Source organism: Podarcis vaucheri (assembly GCF_965113315.1).
Source record: "Podarcis vaucheri genome assembly, chromosome: 9".
NCBI lineage: Eukaryota > Metazoa > Chordata > Lepidosauria > Squamata > Lacertidae > Podarcis > Podarcis vaucheri.
The window spans coordinates 18893571-18912128 of NC_138767.1; the positions used below are offsets into that span (position 1 = coordinate 18893571).

The following is an 18558-nucleotide window of genomic DNA, read 5'->3' on the forward strand; positions in this document are numbered from 1 at the left end:
TTAGTGATTGAGGGTTTGTGCATTTTTTTTAGAGGAAGCTCTGAGCATCAACAGTATTTCTTCTGTGAGTTTGATATTATTTCTCATATTTCCAAATGTGCCCCCAAGCCCCTAGAGGTTTTTTGAATTGTGACATTTTAGGTTTTTATTCTTTTAGGCTTTATAGGACACACACACACAGAGAGAGAGAGAGAGAGAGAGAGAGAGAGAGAGAGAGAGCGCACATTTGTGGTCCATGATACAAATAGACCTACACATTCTGTTTCTGAAGATCACCACTTTTTAAAGGAACTGCTTATCTCCTCATTGATTACAAAGATCTTACCTCAAGCCAGACTTTTTAAGCATAGTTCTAATGTTGGGCTTTTCCATTTGAATTTTCTCAGCGTCTCTGCTTGCAGATGAGGGAATGTTCTATAGCTGTCATTGAATGAATGAATATATACTTGATCATGACCACAGGCAATCACAGAGGGTTTTTTTTAAAAAAAAAATCTAATCAATAATGATCAAGTCTGAATCAACTGATTCTCTCCCCCCCAACAGTCACTTATGCCATTGTTTTTAAAAATGGTATTTTTTAGTTGTTGCTCTGTTCTTAATGCTGCTTATATTTTGTCTTGCAACTGTTTTAATGCTCTCTTCTCGTGGTTATCAGACCATAAGTTATTGCTTTTAAAAACCAGAACATAAATATCTAAAATAAATAATATAATAATTTAAGCAGGAAAATAAAATTGAATGATGTTGAGTCAGGTGATCCTCAGGTTATGACACCTATTTTTGCTATATATTAGGGTAGGGAACAGGATATAGCTTTACAGGCCAACTTTGACAGGAGGCTGGGGCCACCACCTGTCAATCATTTGCCTTATTTTTTTGGGATTTCAGACACACATATATGACAGCCTTGTATGTTAGGTCACCTCTAGAAGTTATAGACTACAACTCCCATCAACCTGTCATTGACCATGCCAGCTGCGACTGATAGGAATTGTAGCCCACAACTTCTAGAGAGTGTCATATGACTACCCTTGCATTGGGTACATCATTTCACCCAGAATCAGAAAACAGATAGGATAAAAATCTTTTTTTAAAAAAAATAAATAAATAATTTTATTAACCGGCCAATCAAATCAAATCACATCACATAAATTCCGAATTACAAAACCGAATTTTAAATTTTGTTGAGGGGACCCACATTTCAAGATCCGAAGGGGGATTCTGATCCTCTTCTTGCTACTGCGTTAATGTCCAAATCAGTCCAAACAAAGTTCATAATTCTATCCAGTCTTATCTTGCTGTTTCCACATCACATCTTGTTCATATATTTTCTCTTTTTTCTTTATGATCTCTTCTGATAGTCTCCTTAAGCCGATAAGCACCAATAATAAACCTGTGTGAATTTTTCCGTTCTTCCAATCCTCAAAACGAGATGGTTTCCATATATCATCACCATCATAGATAACAGCGCTCTTTCCATCATTAATTACAGAACTGTCGTTCTTAAGTCCCACTGAGGAGTTTTACCCACAGCTCTATTTCTCCTCTCAGACTCAAGACCTCCAACAGAACTTCCCAATATGGTGACGGCAATTTTAACTGCGTCATTCCAGAGCTCTTGTACATTCCACGCTCTTCTTAAAACATGCTGTGGTTCGAAAGTTTATCTCCACACAGCCTTAAATCCACAGCTTAAGTCCTTAAAACAACATTTCTGACTTGTGAGGGGGGGGATTCTTGTTTAATCACATAACAGATAGGATAAAAAACATTTAAGATGGAAAGTTCTACCAATAGGTACAAGCTAAGTCTGTCCCTGGGACCTGAATATAACCAACAATACAGTATGTAATGCATAAGAACTTGTGACTGAAGGCCACAAATTCACAGCATATTCCTGACAAGCATTTTAGCATATTTCCCATGCATATTTTTCACCAGTTTCATTGCTTGAAATCAAAGGGATTGGAAGAGCCTCCTGAACAGCAGAGGATATTAAATCAGTTAAATGTCTCAAAAATTTGGTTAGATTTTTTTATGACTATGCCATGAAGAAAAATATGTATTAGGAAACTAATCCATGTCTGCCTGCATGTTAATCTCTTTAATCCTGTTTTTTATTATCCTCTTTGCCAGATCTGCAGGGCTAGCTTTCATTTCATCAGTGTTCAGTTCATATTTGACACAACCCCATCACATTTCTTTGCCCAACTGCTCTACACCCCTGTTGACATTTGTTACAGAGAATATTTCTTTGGTGGCTTTTGATTGGTCATTAGCTGCACTTTCAGTCAGTAGGAGTCAGGAGCTCCATGTAATCAAGATTTGAGAATGTTGGCACCAGCATAGCTGTAAGAACACAGTGTGAAGTGTGTAGTTGTGTCCTCTAATTTAATGGGTTACACTAGGCCCCTTTTATCCCTATACAAGAATTGCAGGAGGGGGGAAATCTTCCTATCATTTTTCTTAAAAATGCTGGCATATACAAGCTTCTTCCTCTGAATCATGCAAAGCTTATCACAGCATTTATTTTGAAAGCTTTGAAGCTCACCATTTCCAAATGGCCTCTTCAGGGTAGGTATCTGTGCAAAACTGAGTATGGTGGTACCTTGGGTTAAGAACTTAATGCATTCTGGAGGTCCGTTCTTAACCCGAAACCGTTCTTAGCCTGAGGCGTGCTTTCACTAATGGGGCCTCCCGCTGCTGCCACCACACGACTTCTGCTCGCACCCCAGGGCAAAATTCGCAACCAGGAACATCTACTTCTGGGTGAAGCACTCATAAGGAGGACAGTACGTAACCTGAGGTTCCACTGTACATAAATGTTCAATTCTTAATCTGTGATCTATGTATTGCTAACCTTTTATGAAGTCTGGACCTTCTGGCTAGCCTTGATTTCAACTTTAATAAAATTTAGGGAGAGGTGTTCTCTTCAGACTCACAATTCCATACCACACCAAACACAGCTAACAATCAGCAATTAAAGGTGAAACATACTAGAAACCTTGTAAATCTCACTTGAGACTCTTAATTCTCTTTTCAAATGAGCTAACCATTGATTCCCATTCTATAATTCAAATCCCCTGCCTTTTGAGGTAAGGGACTCTGACAAGATAGCAGGTATTTCTGGTAAATGTCCTTCCCATGTTCTTCTAGATCAGCCTTCCCCAACCTGCTGCCCTCCAGATACTGTTGGACTATAACTCCTGTCAGTCACTTAAATGTTTTACTACAATCAAGTGGTATTTACACTGAATAAATACAACAAATAAATCCTAGACACTGTGTGCAATGATCAGCAATGATGGGAGTTGCAGAGCAACATCTGGGGGAGCACCAGTATGGAGAAAACTGCCGTGAACTGATACTTTCAGACCAGACATGTTAAAGGTGATTACACAGTGTAAACATTTCAACAAAACAATTTTACTCTGATCGTCCAGTCAGTTTTAGGAACCAGCAAGGCCATGAGGTAGAACTTATTGCTTTCCTGCAGCACACTAACCAGACAGACCCTGAGGTGAGGCATGCACATCCTATGTGGGTTATAGCAGCAATGGAAGTCTCTCCACCAGAGGTGGATTTAGGGCAGTGCAAGTGGTGTTGTTACACTGGATGTGCAGCTGAGGAGAGCATCTTCTGGTTTTGGGAAGGAGGTATAAGCACTCTGATGGGGTTCTAGAGCCCTCCTTCCTCCTTCCCAAATCTGGGCAAGTGCTTACCAGGCCTTGCGAAGGAGATTGGGGGAATCTAGGACCCTACCAGAGCCTTGCGCCTCCTTCCCAAAGCACGGCTTAAAATGGTGCAATGAGGGCTGGGAGTAAGGCATCCAATGGCCTCACACAGGGCAGCATATTACCAATGTCTGCCCCTACTTCCACTTCTCATGTGCCAGAAGAACATTGTATACCCTAAGCTATCAATTTGTAGGTCCTGAGTGGGATATAGACTCAGTTAAACTCGTGAGTTCATTTTAATTTCTGTTTTCCTTTGTGAATTATTGCATGTTTGAGTCCGATGATTTTTAAAACATCATGGTAAAGCATTTGATTTCAAGAAACCAAGTGGTCATAACTATACGGACTATAAATGTGTACTATTATTTAGGCTGCTTGGAACTGGCTTTCCATATTCCTAGTGTGCTACCTTACTGCCTGTCACTAATCATTTTCTGTTCCACATGGTTTCCTCCAGTCCTTGCCCAGGGTGCCTCTGGCCTGCAGTCAGGGTGGGTCAGTATTTTTCAAATCAAAATAAGTACAGTAACTCTGTACCTGTACTTCATACCACATATACTTCCTTCCATTCTTTGCTGCTCACTGTGCCATTCCCCCCTCTCCTCCAGATTATGCTTCGTGAGCACCCTAAGACTGACCATATACATGCTTCTCCTTCCTCCTGAATTTCCCCCAAAATCAAATATTAAAAATTTTATAGTTTTGGTTCTTAGCAAGGTCATTATTGGTCATGCCATCATTCCCCTCCTGCCTTCATTCCTCCTCAACAGAACACTGCGGCTACTGAGAAATGTGCATTAAATCAGTGCCTTCAGTTGAATTATACAGGCATTAAGAAACCTGTTTTGATTAGGCGTGAGAGCAATAAATATATGAAGCAATCTTTCAATAATCACCATATAGCGTGTTCTGGGGTTACCGTGATTAACAGAGCGTTCTTCTGAGGTCACAGGAAAAGAGTTTGGAGATGCAGAAATTAACTTGGATATGAATTATTGGTGACTGAAAATGCCATAAGTACTCACCTGAACTATTGGTAAAGGCTTAAAATATCTGTTTAATGTCTGCTGATCACTGTTCTCTAGAGTCCTATTAACAGTTGATAGATGCACTGCAAAATTGCTCCTAAATTAACAGGTATATACATCAATACAAACTGTGATGGTGTTTCAGTATTCCTCTTATACAAAGTTAAGACACTGCATTTAAAATGAAAAGGGGGAAAAGTCAATTTGTTTGGAAATGATGGTGATGGAAGCTGATGTCATTTATATGCCAAGCGCAGTCTTATTGCCTTTATGTGTCAATTAGAGCCTTATTGTCTTTGCTTCCTGGAAGTTTTAAACGTTTTTTCCAAGCCCTGATTTAAGGGATTTATTGCCAAGCCTTTCAAAGACAGATGCCAAAGCTAATTCATAACAAAGCAGGTATTTCAATTGCTCAGGCCATATTTATGACCTTCCCAGCGACAGGTGAGAGGAGCATATGTTAAAAGAGGAAAAATTTCAAATAAATTAAATTGTAAGCTTTAAAAGTAATTAAATTATTGCTTTAACCAAAGGATTGCTAATTTTTCCATCTTCAAATAATAGTACTACAAAGTGGCCATTAAAGTGAGGGTAAAGATAGACAATTGGCAGCTGAGAGGCAGTTGCATTATGGACTTGATTTTACTTGTGTGAATCCCTATCACAAAGAGACAGTCCTTAGGCTGTACCATGGCAGATGAACTGGTAGAATTCATTTATTATTTTATTTACTAGTTTTAATTTTTTTAACTTACTATCTATATAGCCCACCTTTCTTCAAAGGAACTTAAGACACAATAGATAATTATCCCCCTCCATTTTATCCTCATTGCAACCCTGTGAGGTATTTTAGGCTGACAAATAATGACTGTCCAAGGTCAGCAAATGAGCTTCAGTGGTGGATAGGGAGTTGAACCTTGGGCTCTCTGGTCCAAGTCTAACACTCTTAAGTACTTACAAAGATATGACTTAGACACCATTTGCACTACATATTTAATGTAGCACCACACTACTTTAAGCAGTCATGACTTCCCCCCAAGAATCCTGGAGGCGCTAGTTGGTTAAGGGAGAACCCTATTCCCCTCACAGAGCTACAATTTGCAGAATGGTTTAATGATCAATCTCTCTTCCCATGGAACTCTGGGAATTCAGTTTTTGTGAGGGGAACAGCATTACCGTAACAACTCTCAGTATCCTTAACCAACTACAGTACCCAGGAATAAGGGAATATGAAATAAAGAGTGGTGTGGTGCCAAAATTTCCTCCCACTCCCTCCCCCCGACCACCCTCCATCAATTAATAAGAAAAGAAATTGGATTTGAAAATTATCATAGGAGAGAGAATATTTTGGTGAGATTCACATGGGTGAATCTGGCTTTTGCTGTGCTTACCTCACTTTTGAGGAGGCCCAAGAGCACTTGTAACTGTTCTTTCATTTGCTCTCTGCAGCCTTCCCAGGTGCCCACCCCTCAATTAAAGCCCAGGGGAAGACTCTTCCAATGAGACTTTTCCAGATTAGGAAGTACAGGCAATGGAGGAGACTGCAGAATGCTGGAAAAATGTTTACTGTAAGGAAAAACACACCACTTTCAACCACCTAATAACAGCAAGCACAAAATTCAACCCTCTCAGAAATTCTAAAGTACCATGGGTATGAAGAAGAAGAACTGAGACCTCTTTCACAAGGGAAGAACACTTAAGAGAAATCAGGAGACAGTTTATGGCACAGCATTAAACTACAGGATTTCCAACAGTGGATTGGAACATGTTTATGCTGAAAAATGCAAGCTGAATTAACTCATATGCAGCCTCCTAGACTCAGCCAATTTCCAAGCTGTGAGGCTGCTTTTAAGCTACTGACTGCCTGAGTGGTGACAGCTGGGACAAGCCACAGATGAATTCTGCCTGCATGTGTGTGCTAGCTGCTCACAATTCATTTGTTAATAATAATAATAAATCTCTTTGACAGATTACCAACCTCTACATATATGATACTGTGCTTTTGCTGGCAAACGCTTTCCACAAGAAGCTGGAGGATCGGAAGTGGCACAGCATGGCTAGCTTGACGTGCATTAGGAAGAACTCAAAACCATGGCAAGGAGGGAGATCCATGTTGGATACCATCAAGAAGGTACTTCAGATCCTGCCCTTCTTTGCCTTAAAAAAAATTGTTTTTCCTATTCGTTGCTATCACATTTTGGTAAACTGTGTCTTCTTCCCCCTCCAACAACTTTGTTCATACAGACAGGGAGAGCTTAATTCATAACTCTTGACACATCCGCTTCTGGGCTTCTAGTGGGTTCATGTTGTTCCCTAAATTGTTGATTTGTTTTTTTTAAACCACATTCTGTTTGTTGCTCTTCCCTACATTTTGCAGCACTCTGCAGCCTGGTTTTGGAATATGGGTGTGTCACATCAAAGATCTGTCCTTCACATGGTATCTAAAGCAAGACATCTTCCAAGCCCTCTTTCCCCCTCAAGAGCTTTGATTCTTTTGTGGATTCTCAAGACCATGATTTTCACTAAGCGCTCATAGAGATTATATGGAAACTTGATTTCCATCAAGTGCTGGCCCTCCTTGTGAATGGATGTTCCAAGACCTATATCCTGGGGAAAGTATTTGCCTATGGGGTGTTTATTACTACATGAATAGCAGAAGCAGCTGGTTGTCCACATCAGCCATATGGTTGTGGACTTGTTAGGCCTGCAGAGATTTTAAAGCACAGAAATGCTTGTGTTATTTTTTGAGAGGCAGGAACCAACAAGTCATTATGACATGCAAGATAACAGTGTTTTATTCCAGGTTAATCAATTTGACTTTCACTAATCCCACCTCCACCAGTAAACAAGCACTGAAATGGTGGGCAGATCTCTCGCCTTTTTTCTAGACAGATACCCATCCTAATCAGAACAACATAATAATTTTGCATACAACTGTATACAGGAGCTGCTTCAGATACTTAGAAATGTGTTTCGAACTCTATCTACTTTTATGGTGAAGAAACTTTCTTCGGTCACATCCATAGCACACCTTTAAAGCATATGGCTTTCCCCAAAGAATCCTGGGACCTTTAGTTCACCCCCCACACCTATAATTCACAGCATTCTTAGTAAACTACAGTTCCCAAGAGCCATGTGCTTTAGGTGTGCCTTAAAGATGCTGGAGCAGCGGTCACCATTGTTGTTGAATTACAACTCCTGTCATTCCTGACCATTGGCCATGTTGGCAGGAACTGACTAGGTTTTGTCCAGCAACAACTGAAGGCACCACCCTGGCTATCCTTGGCATGGGGTGCCCTTAAATTGACACCAAGTCTGTGCTCTTTGGTAACACTAGGCAGGGGGACAGTCTGAGAGAGCATGTCTAAGAAAGGAATGAGTTGAGAGGGAAAGTCTCAGCAAGACTCTTTTCAAGCAAGGTGTCAGACTAGGAGGAGCCATCAGGACTGGGACTGTCTTGCTGCTCCTCTCTGTCTGAGTCTGTGCTCACACTGTGACTCTCAGCCTCTAACTCTGTGCTGGAAGGCCCTCCTTCTTCTGACCCCCCCCCTTGATCGCTGACACTTCCTGTTTCTAACGCCTCCCGGCTCGACCCTTCCCCAGGTGGCTCTTCAGTGTCCCACCACCATGATCCAGGGTCTAAGACATCATCTTCTGTGTCCTCCCTGGGGTCTCTTGGGCAAGTGGCACCCACCACCCTTCCTCATCCAGCCCATGCCTGACACTTGTGTGGATACATCTAAAAGCCTGGGAGTGAGAGGAGGTAGCTATTGGCTACATCAGGGATAACCACAGGGGTCAACTAACCGGCCCCTGAGCCACCCCCAAACTGAGCCACCTGCTCAGCGAGTCCCCGCGTGCTACACTAAACTGGCACAGCGCAGCATGGGGACTCACTTCTGTTGCACCGGAAATCGCATCTCTGCAGATGCAGACGCCGGAAATCGGGGGCGCGCACACTCATGTTTGCACGCAATCCAGCCTACAGAGGCATCTCTGCTGGAGTGAACCAGCCCAGGCGAGGTAAACCTTGCCGACCCCTGGGCTACATTCTGTCTGTTTTAAATACTTTCTTTCTTTCTTTCTTTCTTTCTTTCTTTCTTTCTTTCTTTCTTTCTGTCAGTGCAACATCAACCCACTTGCACGCATGATAATTTTGCACTCCAGAGTTTATGAAATCCTTTGCCTTGTCAGCCTGGCTAACATTTCCAGTTTGTCTCCTGCTATGTTCTGCCATTTTAAAAGAGGATAATTAATAAAACAAACAAACAAACAAACTCCTCCTTTCACCTTGCAGCAGTCACTCAGAGTAATGATTAATTTGTCTGAGGCAATTCTCCCTTGCCACACAAAGAGAAATAGCTAGCCAGATACGATGTGAAAGCAGCACCAAATAAGGGCCAGACAAAATGAAAACAACAACACCTTTTTGTATCTGAAGGATGTAGTGAAATCTCTTCAGAACAATTCAAAAGGTATGGAGATTTCAGAACTTACAGATTTACATTGTTTTCATTTCCCTTCAGACATATTTAAAATGTGTGTTGTTTTTTTAAGGGCAGGATCTAGAAACCAGCCACAGAATCACAATTTTATAATATGGGATTACAAGTATGAGCTGCAGTATATACCTGACAAAACTACAGAGATATTATTTGACTCATCTCAGACTTGCACTTGATTGTTCTCACAGTATGAAACTTTTTCTATGGTCTACACCAGGCACCTTCAACCTGCGGCCCTCCAGATGTTTTGGCCTACAACTCCCATGATCCCTAGCTAACAGGACCAGTGGTCAGGGATGATGGGAATCGTAGTCCAAAACATCTGGAGGGTCGAAGGTTGGGGGTGCCTGGTCTACACTGACAATTAAAAAAACACATAATTATAAATACCAGGAGAAGTCAACAATGCATATAGTTATTTCTTACTCCTTTCCCTTGATCATATTATGATTTGTGGGCTGATTCTCATTGGGTAGTAGCAGGTTGATCCTACCTGTCCTCAGTTGGCAAATTTTGAGGTGCCGTTACAACTACGAAGCGTCGATTATTTTGTCTATAATTATGTTTTATCTTTGTTTAATATTACATTTATATCCCACCTTTCCTTCAAGAAGCTCAAAGGGATGTACATCCCCCCCATCTCTGTTTTATCATCACAACAATTCCTGTGAGGTTGGTCAGGCTTGAGAGACTGAGTGGCCCAAGGTCACCAAGTGAGCTTCCTGACTGAGTGGGGAGTTGAATCCTGTTTCTCCCTCCAACCCCCTTGCTGCACTGACTGTCTTTTAACAAACCTGAGGTTTCTATTTGGATTGTCTGTCCCAAACACCAAAATGCCTTAGGGTATCTAAGGATTTAGGATTTCAATATGAACTGACCTGCTCTGCGTCTCTTAGTGTAATCTATACATAGCTTTCTTTTGGACTTCACACTTCTCTGAATTTTGCAATGTACTTGGCTCAAACAAAAACTATTAAAATGTATTTAAAATATGCATATTTTTAGATAAATGTTTTTGAAGTGTGTCTTTTGAGAGAAGTACATTTAGAAATGCATTCAAATATATGCATTCAAACACACACACGCATCTTAAAAAGCAGAGACATCACCTTGCCAACAAAGGTCCGTATAGTTAAAGCTATGGTTTTCCCAGGAGTGATGTATGGAAGTGGGAGCTGGACTATAAAGAAGGCTGATTGCCAAAGAATTGATGCCTTTGAATTATGGTGCTGGAGGAGACTCTTGAGAGTCCCATGGACTGCAAGAAGATCAGACCTATCCATTCTGAAGGAAATCAGCCCTGAGTGCTCACTGGAAGGACAGATCCTGAAGCTGAGGCTCCAATACTTTGGCCACCTCATGAGAAGAGAAGACTCCCTGGAAAAGATCCTGATGCTGGGAAAGATGGAGGGCACAAGGAGAAGGGGATGACAGAGGACGAGATGGTTGGACAGTGTTCTCGAAGCTACCAAAATGAGTTTGACCAAACTGCGGGAGGCAGTGGAAGACAGGAGTGCCTGGCGTGCTCTGGTCCATGGGGTCACGAAGATTCAGACATGACTAAACGACTAAACAACAACAACACAAACACACACACTTATTTAAATGCAGGTTTTCATGCAGATTTTTTAAAAATTAAATTAATGTGAAGAGGGGATAGAACAGACTTATGAATGAATGCACGTGAGTGACATGGACCAGAAATGGACTGATCCATCTCTACTTTGAACCAGAACACTTCAATTACCACCTTCTTCCCCATGCCCCAGGATGCCTATTCTTTTTAAAAGAATCTCCTATTCCTCTCCTAAGACAAATTTTCCCACTTGCCTTTCCACAGGAAAAAGTGCTCAGGTGATTAACAGTTTTGAAGTTTTGGAAGGTAACTAGGTCTCACCACACAAATATTAAAAGCACAGATGCTTTCCCCACCCTTAGTATCTGGCAAGGCTCTCCCATTCTTTGGCTCCTCCAGTCACTCTTGGCAGACCATCTGTCTATTGAAGGATTTCAGATTTCTTTTAAGCCATTGTATTCGCTACTCCCAGAGAAGCAAAATAATAGCCACACACTTTTATATTTCTCTTTTTCTGTGCCCAGAACACAGGTTACATCAAGCAGAATTCAATTAGGACAAGAAATAAATTGATTTTTTCATAAGGGCAGCATAATCCAAATAAGTCCCCCAACTGACAATATTAGATATGAATTTTGCAGAATATTATATATTGTTCTAATGTGTGTGTGAATCACTTCAAAGAGCTGAGCTGGGGGGAGAGAGATCTACCTGGGGGGATTTTGTCTCTGAAATAAGCTGCAGCAAAATTGTGCTTGATAGATAAAAGTGGCTCTTAAGGTTAGCTCTCCAAGTGTATAAAACTCCAGGTGGCAGCAGTAACGATTCACACATGTTCTTGGCTAGATTCTGGGCTGAGCTTTGGCTGTGGCTCCTTAGTGGGAATAATCAATTTCTAATTTCTTTTCTGGTTTCAAACTATTACCTCTGGGCTTTTGGTTTTTAATGCTTCTCCTTCAATTTTTAGCTTGTGGAAACCCACAGAGTCTGAACCGCATAAACAATAGCAATTGGGCTTTCTAGAGGTTCAGACATAGCTCTTGTTAATGGTGCTGTGGCTAATTTTCCCTCGGCATTTGACAGATAAAGAGTTTACAGTTTAGACATGACATTTTTGCCTCTTTGTAAAGCACAGCACATAATGTGTGACTCCAGCTGCTAAATCTTTGTTGTGGTTCTGTGTCCTGCCCCCTCCCCTCTCCATCTTCCAGAGCATCAATCGGGCTACTCAAAATGTGGCTCTTCGCTTGCAGATAAAGAGGTCATCCATTTTCAGTATTAATATAATATTACGGCTTGGTTAAAGGAAGCTACAATTTTCCAAGCAGTTAACTTGTATTAGAGAGTAAGGTGTGATCCAGAATCATTAAAATAGATGGAAGATTGCAGTGCACTGTGTGGACCATACGCTGGGATACTGAGATACTTCATTGACCACATTGCCACATTATCCCTTCTAATTAGTTGATTATGATTCAGTAATTGCAGTTCTACAATTTGATTTATGCAATATAAGGAATCATTGATTTTGATTATCACATTTGGGGTTCTTGGTTTCAAGGGGTTTGTGATCTGTAAGCCGTGGCTTCTTCATACAGTCAGAGGTACTGAAGCTCACTGTTTCGAATACTGCCAAATTCAGTCCTGGGGTATGGTTGCCACCCATCCCTGTAATAATGTGATCGTCCTTTTTTTGAAGAAAAGTGCACCATGTCCTGTTTGGACTTTAAATGGAATGCTTTTTTTCACATATTCACGTATATATGCTTTTCTCCTCCCTTGCATGTGATAAATTATTGGAAACATTTTCTATCACTGCAAGCTATTACAAATTCCCATTGTGTGGCTCTTTTCTCCCATGAATAAAGCTGCTTGTGGAAATGGCCAATGCAAATTACATCGTCTTTAAATTCAATATGAGCCCAGCAAAATTAGTAAAAGTAATGTTGGTCACAATAACACATGCATATCCAAATATTGTCAGGAACCATAATAAATAATACAGCATTCTTTTTATATATAAAATTGGAATCCATCAAGATATTTCTTCCTTTTGGGGGCAAAACAACTCTTTCCATTACTCAAACCTCTGACAATTTCCCCATTAGTCAGTAAAGACACTTCAAGAATACGCGAACAGGCTCGTAATATGAAATAATGGCAGTGCTAGAAAAATATCAATTTCCATTTGTAATCTATGTAAATTATTAAAGTAAGGCTGATAGCAACAATACAAGCTAAAGAAAAATGATGCTGCAGTATTGCATTGGGCTGTGTCCCCCACCCCCCCAGGCCTTCCCAGTCACATTTGTTTAGGTTACTGACAAAAAGCAAGTTTTCATGTGCCCTGTGGAAAGGGGAATCGCAGAGGCTGTATTCCTAGTGCCTCATGCATCATCCATGGCTCTGACGGCTACATTCTGATTTCAGACTCCTTATTGTCAGTGATGGAGAGTGATGATTTATGAAGCAGAAAAGCCAAGACTTGATTTTTCTGCTAGCCGATTAGGCTTTGGCTAAGAAAAATTGTGTTTTGGGTTGTAGATACGGCAAATTGGATATGGAAGACACCGATAGAGAAATAAATACACAATGCAGTCATTTTGTTTTTGCAGTTTCTATCTTGAGCATGTCTACTTTTCTAAGAGATGGTGAGAGGTTTGGGGAAGGTTAGGGAGAAAATGAGCTGAGGAGGGCAAAAATTCTAACCTTGCGTTTCTGTTCAGTGTCTTATCAAAGTCTGTACTGTGCGATCCTTTCTATACCGCGCTGAAGACATTTAAAGATGTGACAGATCTGATTGATTCAAAAGCATGTATTACAAACCTCTGGAAACCATCTCTCTTCAAAACGCAGAAGTGTCTGCAAGTTTAGATCCACTGGCATGTCTAAGTTCTCTACATGTGGAGAGCTAGTGCATGAGGGAGAAGGGCTCTAGCCTAGTCTTGTCTGTGATGTACTAGTTTTCTATATGTGTGGGGAAGCGTTTGAGCATGTGATTCCCCCATCAGCATTCTCAAATGATACAGCCAGTTAAAGCTTCAACAGTTGGCTCTGCCATGTTTGATATAACAGAATGAGTCCTGGGAGGTCTGCATGGACAGGTTTAAGCCTAGGGTTTGGAGTGGAATGGGTTCGACTGAATTCAGGTTTCAAAGTGGTCTTGCCTGAGCCACACTGATCAGACCCAGGTGCAGACTGGAATCCATACTCCAAGATTCCACGAAGATGTGGTTTGATAGCAGTGCCTTCCTTTTCCTTTCTAGTTTTTAAAGAAGACAGGCCCAGCTGCCTGGAGGAATGGCTAATATGAAGGCATTGTTTCGGAGTGACCAAGCTACTGTTTGCATTACTGGTTCTGTTGGCATTAGCAATGAGAAGAAAGATCTACCAGAAAATGTCACGCCCTAATTCTGCCAAATCTGACTTTCCACTTAGAAACATTTGCATTGCCCAGAGTAAAGATGGCGAGGCTGTGCCCCAAACCATGCTTACCTGGGAATAAACCCCACTGGATTCAATAGGAATGACTTCTGAGCAGATATGGTTAGGATTTGCAAAGTGCTTTGCTTTCCTCTAGCAACCTTGGCCTTTGTAAAACCTGGCATTATCTGAGCTGCTACTTTTACAAATGAATTAATAGTAGGTTTTAATTTTGCTAAATATGACTAATAATATCTTACTCCAATTCTGAGCTTTAAAAAGTTCATGCATACATAAAGGGAGGAGCAACAATATTGTGAACCGGGTGGCTAAATTTTGCCATTTTAAACTTTTTCACATTTGCAATCACTGCAAACCTATATTTTGCAGAAATTAATACATGGCTATATCTGAATTTATTCTCATCCTTTTTTGTGCACCCAGGGAGGAGTGAATGGCTTAACAGGAGAACTGGAATTTGCAGAAAATGGTGGGAATCCTAATGTCCTATTTGAAATCTTGGGTACCAACTATGGAGAAGAACTGAGCAGAGGCATCCGCAAGGTGAGAATAGATTTCCTAATTCTTACTTTCTGTGTGGTTTCTTTTTGTGTTGAAAAAGTTTAATATTCCTTAAAGAAGAATGTGTAACCTACTATTAATTCAATTTAGCACTAAGGAGATCGTTCTGTCAACACTTCTGCTTTCAAGAAAGAATGATTCCCACCCTGTACAGTTCTGGAGGCTTCTCTTAACCCATTCAAGCAGATTTGTTGAGGGCACCAGGGCAGGGGGAGGAAAAGAGGGGGAGAAGACCCACTGCATTAGTGGGACTCGTTGCACTGACTTCTGCTACTGCAAAAACTTTGTTGAATCCAGCCCCCCCCCCTCCTGACATGTAAGTGATAATGCAGGTGATATTGTGTACAAGTGTACAAGTCATATTGTACGGATGGAGATATAGGTATATATTACTTTCTGATTTTCAAATAGCATTTTGGAGTTATTTGACTAAAGCTGGGGTGGGGGAACCTGTGGCTCTTTAGGTGCAATTCTTGTCATCCCTGGCCATTGGCCTTGCTGGCTGGGACAGATGGGTTGTAATCCCAGAATATCTTGGGGAGGGGGCTACAAAAGGGTCTGATTTGATGTTAGGCACTTAGCTTCACTGAAAGCAAAATGTTGTGGTGAATTCAAAGGTGCCCACTTAAGCAAAACATCCAAGGGATTTCAAGGGAATCAAAAAGGGTATTAGTAAGCTTACCAAAATGTCTCAGGGCATCTCCACACATTCCTAGGTCAGGTTCACCTGTGCAATAAGGTTGCTGTTCTATAACAGCATTTTCAACCCAGTCTGTTCTGCATTGAATTACATGCAGCAATATCTTGGTGGTTTGCTTGTGATGAGATGCTTATATTTTTAGAAGTTGACAATCACAAAAAAATCCTCTCAAAATTATGTACAGTGGTACCTCGGGTTACAGACACTTCAGGTTACAGATGCTTCAGGTTACAGACTCCGCTAACCCAGAAATAGTACCTCAGGTTAAGAACTTTGCTTCAGGATGAGAACAGAAATCGTGTGGCGGTAGCGGGAGGCCCCATTAGTTAAAGTTGTACTTCAGGTTAAGAACAGTTTCAGGTTAAGAACAGACCTCCAGAATGAATTAAGTTCTTAACCCGAGGTACCACTGTATGATTTAACAGGAGCCTGAAATTTAGGCTTACCCCTGCCCAAAGACACGCATTGCTTCAATCCTGAAAGGAACAACTTAGCTTTACATTTTTCTTCCAAGTTTTTCTATTATACTACAAAGGACAAACAGAATGTACCTTAAGGTTAGTTAAGATGGTATGAAAGATTATAGAGGGGAAACTCCTGTTGAGATGATATTAGTGTTTTCATCTTTAGCAGCTGTTTTTCCAGAGTGATCTGAGGTAGTGCAGAATGTCTAGACACACATTATCTTCCTAGGTCAAAGAAAGACTGATTACATGTTCTTTCTTGGAGCCATCCCTATCCAGCAAGCCAAAGCTAGTAATAGCCAAGCTGAAAAATGATTATTAAAAACAGTGGGATTTCTTTGCATGATGTGCAACAGTGTCGTTTCTCATTCAAGTGTGGTCACACTACATGTTTTATTTTTGGAATACATAGAAATGGGAATGTGGCCTGGGGTGATGGCAAAGTCAATAGAACTCTGCTGTACATCATTAATCTATTTTCATGCCATGGCAGGGGGAAAATAGAGAAAAAGAGGGGGAAAGTGCTGAAAGAGAAATATCCCCGCAGCCTTGAAATACTACTTCTTGTTGTTTCTCTGTAGGTCCAACTGCTGACTTTTAAAATTAATTTTGGTCACATCACATTTTGTGGCATCTTTTTGTTTTTAGCCCTTTTAAAAAGGAAAACAAAATGTAGATAAAGCTCTGGCTCAGAGGTCTCTGTGCACTGCCTTCTCTTAACAAACAAATCCGGAAAAGTCAAGTTGCTATAGTTGTTTGTTGTATTTTAAATGTCACCAGTTGAAAATAAGAGGACTCTTTGGCATGTTATCTAGAAGCAGTGAAAGAAGTGGCATAAGTGACTCATGTTTTCTTTTCCTTTCCTTTTGGGTTTATTTGCATGCCATAGTTCAGTGGTAAAATAACTGCTTTGCAAGTAGGGCTGGGAGAAACCCTTGTGAAATCCCGGAAAGCTGCTGTCAGTCAGTGTAGTCATTACTGAACTCAGTGGACCAGTGGTGTAATCTTCCTGTGTGCCAGTATTCCAGTTTGGGACCTGTGCACTTTCCTAATGTAAGGGCACAGAAGCATGGGAAGAGGAAGTCTGAATCCCTGCATACTTCATACATGAAGTTTCTGCAGAACTTCCAAAGCAGCCCTTGCAAATGGGGCTGGGGGTGTATGTGTTATCTTTCGAGAGTGTGGGTAAGGCTAATAGCACTTGTACCCTTTATGAGTTTACATCCTCTGATATGATAAATTAGGGTCTTCCTAGAAATTGGCGTGGAAATAATAAATTACAGCTGAAGACAAATTTAAAGCAAAGTTGGTGTTACCCTTTTTGCTCTTTTATGTATTAATATAATTGTTTGAGTTTCAACAAACTCACGATTTCCTATTATATATGCAGTCATTTAGAAAGAATGCAAAAGTTATGAGACTTCTCATATTTAATGAAACCACGTCAATACACAATTATCATTTGGAATTACTACTACTACTACTGTTGTTGTTGTTTTATTATTATTATTATTATTATTATTATTATTATTATTATTATTATTATTATTTTATTTATACCCTGCCCATATAGCTGGGTTTCCCCAGCCACTCTGGGCGGCTCCCAACAGAGGACTAAAAACAGAATAAAACTTCAAACGTTAAAACTTCCCTAAATGATTTCTTTAGCATCATTAGATATTAATGGCCGCAGATAAACTTCTATGTCTTCCAAGATATCAGAAATAATATATGTTGCAAATTAGTTAACAGTCATATCATAGCTGGAATCTCACCACTGCTGTAACCTCTCCATCATCTGCCTCTACCAATTATTTCAGTCTTATGTGGGGTTGAAGAGGTCAAATAACACTGCAACAGATTCTTGAAGAGAGCAAGTCCTTCCATTAGAGGAAGGATGTTGTTTTTTTCCTTTAGAGGAAAGGATGAAAGATCCCCCACACACAAATAGAAAGCTGGGACTTTCTGAAATGCTCATAACAATATCCTTACCCCATAACACCACATTTTTCAACATTCCTTTGGGTGTAATTGTCATCACATGTTTATTACTGCCACTTTATACTCCTAGTTTATTAATTTATTTAATTTATTACTTGAAACAGAAGTCACTGAGTGATGAGCAAGCACCTGTAAATTGGCCTCCACGTGCCTGAAAAAAATGCACCTTATGTTTCAAAGCACAAATTCATCTTGGACAACATTGTTTAGTCAATGCTTTGAGGTTCTTAATCACAATTGTCAGTTTTCATATTTTAGAAGCAGTGTATACTCCATTGCTTAAAGTCTGATATATAGTGTCACGGGGATAAGGAAAGATTTTTGGACGTAATAATAAAATACACCAGTACACAAATTCATATAGCTGTACACTAAACACAGACAGACATTTTACAAGAAATATAGCTATATATAAATTAAGAGTGTGTGTTTTTATATGTTAGAAGCCACGCTCTTATGATTTTGTACCTATACTTCTGAGCATATATCTATCACTTTTATTTAAACTTTTTATATATTTATTTACATTTTTTGTGAAA

General features: G+C 40.3%; 1 protein-coding gene across 7 annotated transcripts in view; it reads left to right on the forward strand.

The window, feature by feature from the left end:
- The window catches only part of GRID2 (glutamate ionotropic receptor delta type subunit 2), an 830074-nt gene that overhangs the window by 528700 nt on the left and 282816 nt on the right, over positions 1–18558 (forward strand). For all 7 annotated transcript variants that reach the window (XR_014223025.1, XR_014223026.1, XM_082236355.1 and 4 more), the window contains exons 7-8: positions 6738–6899; positions 14717–14836. Coding sequence is in view for 5 of the 7 variants with exons in the window: in XM_082236355.1 (XP_082092481.1) it covers positions 6738–6899; positions 14717–14836 (282 nt within the window). In the remaining 2 variants the exon portion in view is untranslated. The remainder of the gene's footprint in view (positions 1–6737; positions 6900–14716; positions 14837–18558) is intronic.